This window comes from Salmo salar, chromosome 28 (assembly GCF_965601325.2).
Source record: "Salmo salar chromosome 28, fSalSal1, whole genome shotgun sequence".
Lineage (NCBI taxonomy): Eukaryota > Metazoa > Chordata > Actinopteri > Salmoniformes > Salmonidae > Salmo > Salmo salar.
In genome coordinates, this window is record NC_138318.1 from 31,443,930 (window position 1) to 31,450,842 (window position 6,913).

Consider the following 6,913-nt stretch of genomic DNA (forward strand, 5'->3'; position numbering starts at 1 on the left):
TATTGAGCTACTAATGCTTTGTTGACATTGCCACATAGGATTAATCATTCGATGTAATCAAGTCATTTGAGCAATCCTCCCACATACTGTACATTATATACTTCGAGACTGTGTCTGATAAAATTAGGGTTTTTTTCATAGACGGGTTGGTTGTTTAGCAACAAAACCGTTTCATGCGCAACTATGGGGCTAAACAGACAGCGTTGGTTTAGATTGTTGAAAATGTAAATACATTTGCACCAATCAGCACTTGTCTCTCAAATACATTGTTACAATTAGTGAGTAGTTAGCGAATTTGAGTTAAAACTAAAATCAGTTCAAACACCTCAAAACAAGACAACGACAAGCTAAAACTAGCTGAAACAAGGCACCTACGATTCCTCACATGGCAACTTCTTGTCATTGTTGCTAGCTATCTGGCCATCCAGAATCACAACAACACATGGACTTCTGCCTTATTGAAGCGTGCACATCGTTTTCTAGAAGTTGTCAGATACCTGTTTATTTGAAACAGGCCAAGGTTGAACAAGTGGACAGACAGCCTTAGATTTGATTAGCCATCTGTTCAAGACTTGGGGGACACTTTTTTTATGTCTGCGTTTCAGACCCCTCAGTCAATGAGTTATGAAACTAAAATGATATAGCTGTCTTGACTTGCTGGCTACAGCACTTCTACTGATGTTATGTTGAATACTTTCAACATACACCCATAAGGATACCGTCTAAGAAAGTCATTGTTCATACATTCTTAACCTGAGCTTTTTACCTCAACATGGTGTAGATGTACTGTATGGGTTATTTCATGCGTTCTGCACAGTTCTTCTTAAGAGTAAAGTCAGATGCTCTGCAGTGTGATTTGCTATAGAAATTGTGGGGCTGCTGGCAGTAAGAGAACATAATGTAGCTTAAGCTCTAGAATCAACACAAGCTGTGGCTGTCTGTTCATACATCATTGTAGCTCTCGTCTGTCTCAGGTCTGTGCTTTTGGTTAAATGCATGCTTCAGACAATTATTTTAAGTTTTTGAAATGTATTTTGTATCAAGGACAGAACAAATTGCTTATTGACAACCCCCTCCCCCAAAGAAAAAAAGGCAGTGGTCGGTAATGCACTGTAGATCCAAAGTACCCCAATCTTTCTCACTCAACGTCAACAAAACAATGGAGATGCTCGTGGACTTCAGGAAACAGCAGATGGAGCACCCCCCTATCCACATCGAAGGGACAGCAGTGGAGAAGGTGGAAAGTTTTAAGTTCCTCTGCGTACACATCAACGACAAACTCAAATGGTCCACCCACACAGACATTGTGGTGAAGAAGGCGCAACAGCGCCTTTTCAACCTCAGGAGGCTGAAGAAATTTGGCTTGTCACCCAAAACCCTGACTAACTTTTACAGATCCACAAACGAGAGCATCCTGTCGGGCTGTACGGCAATTGCTCCGCCCTCAACCGCAAGGCGAGAGAGAGTGGTGCGGTCTGCACAACGCATCACTGGGGGCAAACTACCTGCCCTCCATGACACCTATAGCACCCCGATGTCACAGGAAGGCAAAAAAGATCATCAAAGACAACCACCCGAGCCACTGCCTGTTCACACCACTACCATCCAGAAGGCGAGGTCAGTACAGGTGCATCGACGCTGGGACCGAGAGACTGAAGAACAACTTCTATCTCAAGGCCGTCAGACTGCCTAACAGCTATCACCAACTCCAAGAGGCTGCTGCCTACATGGAGACCCAATCACTGGCCACTTTAACAAATGGATCACTAGTCATTTTAAACAATGCCACTTTAAATAATGCCACTTTAATAATGTTTACGTATCTTACATTACTCATATGTATATACTGTATTTTATACCATCTATTGCACCTTGCCTATGCCGCTCGGCCATCGCTCATCCATATACCGTAATTTCCGGACTATTAAGCGCACCTGAATATAAACCGCACCCACAGAATTTAAAAAAATATATTATTTTGAACATAAATAAGCCGCACATGTCTATAAGCCGAAGGTGCCTACCGGTACATTGAAACAAATGAACTTTACACAGGCTTTAACAAAACACGGCTTGTAACAAAAATAAATAGGTTTTAACGAAACACGGCTTGTAACAAAAAATGTAAAATTAGCAGTAAGCTTTAGTTGTCTTTTTGCACTGAGTCAATTCCTCACGCTGCTGTTTCCAACGTCTTATCACCGACTCATTAAGACCAAGCTCCCGTGCAGCAGCTCTATTTCCTTTTCCAACAGCCAGATCAATCGCCTTCAACTTGAAAGCTGCATCATATGCATTTTTCCGTGTCTTTGCCATGATGAGGGTGACAAAATGACTACCGTAATCAGAATGATGGGAAGTTTGAGAGCGCTCGATTTAATCTAAACAGTAAACAAAAAAGTTGTTTGACCTTAACCCGTTCGGCAATTTGATTGGTCTAATGAAAGCTTCGTGCCGCCAAAAAACTGAGCACGTCACAGAATGTTTTTATTTTTAGAAAAAAAAATTGAAAGCGGGAAAAATCCATATATTAGCCGCGTCATTGTTTAAGCCGCGAGGTTCAAAGCCTGGGAAAAAAGTTGCGGCTTATAGTTCGGAATTTACAGTATTTACATGTACATATTCTCATTCACCCCTTTTTAGATTTGTGTGTATTAGATAGTTGTTGGGGAACTGTTAGATATTACTGTACAATCAGAACCAGAAGCACACGCATTTTGCTACATTTGTTTTAACATCTGCTAACCATGTGTATGTGACAAATACAATTTGATTTGACATTGAACTAGTGCTTGCTAAAGCAAGGTCATCTTACCCAAGGGTGTAGTTCAAGATTCCTATTTTCCATCTCTGACTCTGAATCTCCTTGTGTTTGCAGTTCTTGGGCGTGATCATTTGCTGGCTCTACATCACACGAGTGGAGGATGCCATTGCTGAGTATGGTAACTACCAGGATGGACTGCTGGACGCAGGGGACAGTGATGGCTTCAGGGAACCCAAGAAGCAGAGCAGAATGGTCAAATGTTGCAGGTGCATGCCAGAGATTGACTGAGCGTGCCTCATGTTATCTAACTAGCCTAAAACACTGCTGTGCCTGCCTAAGCCTTCCAACACACTGGAGCTATCAGCTCCAGTTTTACAACCACTGTTCAGAGACCTTTTAGTGTGTGTTTTTAGTTCTATTCAGGGATTGTTTGTTTTTTCAGGGGTTCATTTATTAAGGTTTTATTAGGATGGAAGGGTATACATACCGGTATGTGCCTGTGCTGTGTGAAAAAGAAATCGCTTTTTGTTAATATTTTTTTCCCCTCATTGGTGAAATGTCGATTTTATATATAGATTTACAGCAAAAAAATTACATTCTGTCATACTAAATACAAATATGTAGCTCACTAGCCAGTCTCTCATAGGAATACCAATATTTCAATCATTATTACCTCAGACTCCTGTATTAATGCCAATTAATTAAATGGGACATTTTTAGCTGTTCAAAGAGATATATTTTCTATGGTGAATTTTATGGAGGGTACCTACCTATACTTTCATAATCATTGGAGATGTCATGGGTTCAACACATTAAAGGAGTAGTTTGGGATTTTGGCAATGAGGACCTCCATCTACTTCCCCAGAGTCCGATTAACTCGTGGACACCATTTGTATGTACATGCGTGCAGTTTTAAGGAAGTAATTAACTAGCATTAGCACAATTGTTATCTAGCGTTAGCGCAATGACTGGATGCTAGCTATTTGCGTAAACTTCCAGTCATTGCGCTAACGCTAGTTAGCCTTGGCTCGCGAAACTACCTTTTAACGTCCTTTTATACTGGACTTCCATGAGTTCATCTGACTCTGGGGAAGTAAATAAAGGGCCTCTGCTAAAATCACGAACTATCCCTTTAATGGTTTATGTGAGTAAAAATCGAATTAACTTACAGTAAGTTTATGGTCAGTCACACAATGTGGCTTCATTTGAGTTAGGAATACCAATGTTGTTAATGATGTACAACATACACATGGTCTGTTGTCCACATTTTCTTATGATTTTGTACTGTTAAATGGTTTGGAAGCTACGTTTTATGGCTTTGCTCAGTCAGTGACATTTACCTGTTGTGGGATCTGCTAGTGAGCCTCTTAAGCTCTTCGCAGAGCAGCATCATGTACTTGGTCTTCCTGCCAATGATTGTATACAGTATCAGTCGAAAGTTTGGACACACCTACTCATTCTAGGGTTTTTCTTAATTTTTTACTATTTTCTACATCGTAGAATAATAGTGAAGACATCAACTATGAAATAACACATGGAATCATGTAGTAACCAAAAAAGTGTTAAACAAATCAAAATATATTTTATATTTGAGATTCTTCAAAGTACCTTTGCCTTGATGACAGCTCTGCACACTCTTGGCATTCTCCCAACCAGCTTCATGAGGTAGTCACCTGGAATGCATTTTAATTAACATGTGTTCCTTGTTAAAAGTTAATTGGTGGAATTTCTTTCCTTAATGCGTTTGAGCCAATCAGGTGTGTTGTGACAAGGTAGGGGTGGTATACAGACGATATCCCTATCTGGTAAAAGACCAAGTCCATATTATGGCAAGAACAGCTCAAATAAGCAAAGAGAAATGACAGTCCATCATTAATTTAAGACACGAAGGTCAGTCAATGTGGAAAATGTCAAGAACTTTGAACGTTTCTTCAAGTGCAGTCGCAAAAACCAAGCGCTATGATGAAACTGGCTCTCGTGAGGACCGCCACAGGAAAAGAAGACCCAGAGTTACATCTACTGCAGAGAATAAGTTTATTAGAGTTACCAGCATCAAAAATTGCAGCCCAAATAAATGCTTCATAGAGTTCAAGTAACAGACACATCTCAACATCAGCTGTTCAGAGGAGACTGTGAATCAAGCCTTCACGGTTAAATTGCTGCAAAGAAACCACTACTAAAGGACACCAATAATAAGAAGAGACTTGCTTGGGACAAGAAACACGAGCAATGGACAATAGACCGGTGGAAATCTGTCCTTTAGTCTGATGACTCCAAATTGGAGATTTTTTGGGTTTCAACCGCCATGTCTTTGTGAGACGCAGAGTAGGTGAACAGATGATCTCCGCATGTGTGGTCCTACCGTGAAGCATGGAGGAGGAGGTGTGGGGGTGCTTTGCTGGTGACACTGTCAGTGATTTATGTTGAATTCAAGGCACACTTAACCAGCATGGCTACCACAGAATTCCGCAGCAATACACCATCCCATCTGGTTTGGGCTTAGTGGGACTATCATTTGTTTTTCAACAGGACCTCCAGGCTGTGTGTAAGGGCTATTTGACCAAGAAGGAGAGTGATGGAGTGCTGCATCAGATGACCTGGCCTCCACAATCACCTAACCTCAACCCAATTGAGATGGTTTGGAATGAATTGGACCGCAGAGTGAAGGAAAAGCAGCTAATAAGTGCTCATCATATATGGGAACTCCTTCACTGTTGGAAAAGCATTCCTCATGAAGCTGGTTGAGAGAATGCCAAGTGTGTTCAAAGCTGTCAAGGCAAAGGGTGGCTACTTTGAAGAATCTCAAATATAAAATATATTTGGATTTATATAACACTTTTTGGTTACTACATTATTCCATATGTGTTATTTCATCGTTTTTTTGACGTCTTCACAAAACCCTCAAAATGAGTAGGTCTGTCCAAGCTTTTGACTGGTACTGTATGTCTGTTAAAAGCATGGTCGTATGGGATTGCATGCCTAGTTTTAAAGGCTAGCTGTTACATACTTATTCAGACCATAAGTGCCATCCGCAGCCTGTTTCCATGGAAAAGGACTAAATGAGGTGGTTCTGAGACAGAACGATGAATGACTTCATATTTGAATCCATCCACACCAAATGGGAAGTCAAAAACAAATGTTCAACTTTCAAACTAATTTTCGACTCAAATTACATCAAATGAATGTCAGTCAAAGCTATTGATTATTTATTTATGACAAACTTTTAAGGTGCCATCAGATTTTTTTTTTATCTTGCTTTGAAATCTTCTTACTGTTCAGTTGTGGTGGAGGTTATAAAGTTGTCTTTTTTTAACTTATGCTGTTTATTTTTTGGTGTGAGCTCACTGTAATACTTTTGAGCATTATCTAGTGATCTGGTGAATAAATAAATCATATTTACAGTCCTGTTGAGCAGCCTCTGTCGTGGCGTTTTTGGTTGCTCTTCCTGTCCTGCTGGTTTGTCTGCCTATGCAGAGGGCTGTGACACTAAATATTTGACTCTTTCATGGAGCCCAGCCCACCCAAAATAACCCTTGGTGTAATTGTTATTCTCTGTCCCACTACAAACCCATTAGTCATCATGAGTAAACTTTAACCTCTTCAACATTTTCAAACACCTTTCTAACACAAAACCCATATTTGTTTTTTTCCATGATGCCTTCAGTTTTTCTCAAGACAAATACTGACATTTCTGCTAGAAATGTATGCCCTGTGTACTGTGCCGTTTTTACAGTTGTAGACATTCTTGCATGGTTTTTGTCATGACATCAAAGCATGTCCATCCAGTACCCTCACTCTCTCTCCCTTGTCTTTCACTGTTCTTTTATCTCTTTACCCTTCACTCACAATTAACATTGGCTGTAAAATGCTATGTACTGTTAGTGCTCCAATGGCCAAATGGCCATAAGTACAGATGAAACATCTAAATGACCATGTAGGACACCTAGAAAGCACCTTATAGCTTGTTCATGACACTTTTCAGCACTTCACCCCTTAACGACAGGATCATTTCACTTGATATTTATGTTACGTAATGTATGTATCGGGATTTGGTACACTTATTAAAATGTTTGTACAAATGTGTGACAGCCTGTCATTATTTGGCCCTGCCAGCAACACTGCAATTTTAACAGCAAAACATTAAAAATC

General features: G+C 40.2%; 1 protein-coding gene across 2 annotated transcripts in view; it reads left to right on the plus strand.

Annotated features, from left to right (window-relative positions):
• Positions 1 to 6,173, plus strand: part of LOC106589828 (tetraspanin-15) — a 38,195-nt gene extending 32,022 nt beyond the window's left edge. For both annotated transcript variants that reach the window (XM_014180212.3, XM_014180213.3), the window contains one exon: positions 2,879 to 6,173. In XM_014180212.3, coding sequence (XP_014035687.1) covers positions 2,879 to 3,052 — 174 coding nt within the window. In that variant the 3' untranslated portion in view covers positions 3,053 to 6,173. The remainder of the gene's footprint in view (positions 1 to 2,878) is intronic.
• Positions 6,174 to 6,913: the final 740 nt, after the last annotated feature.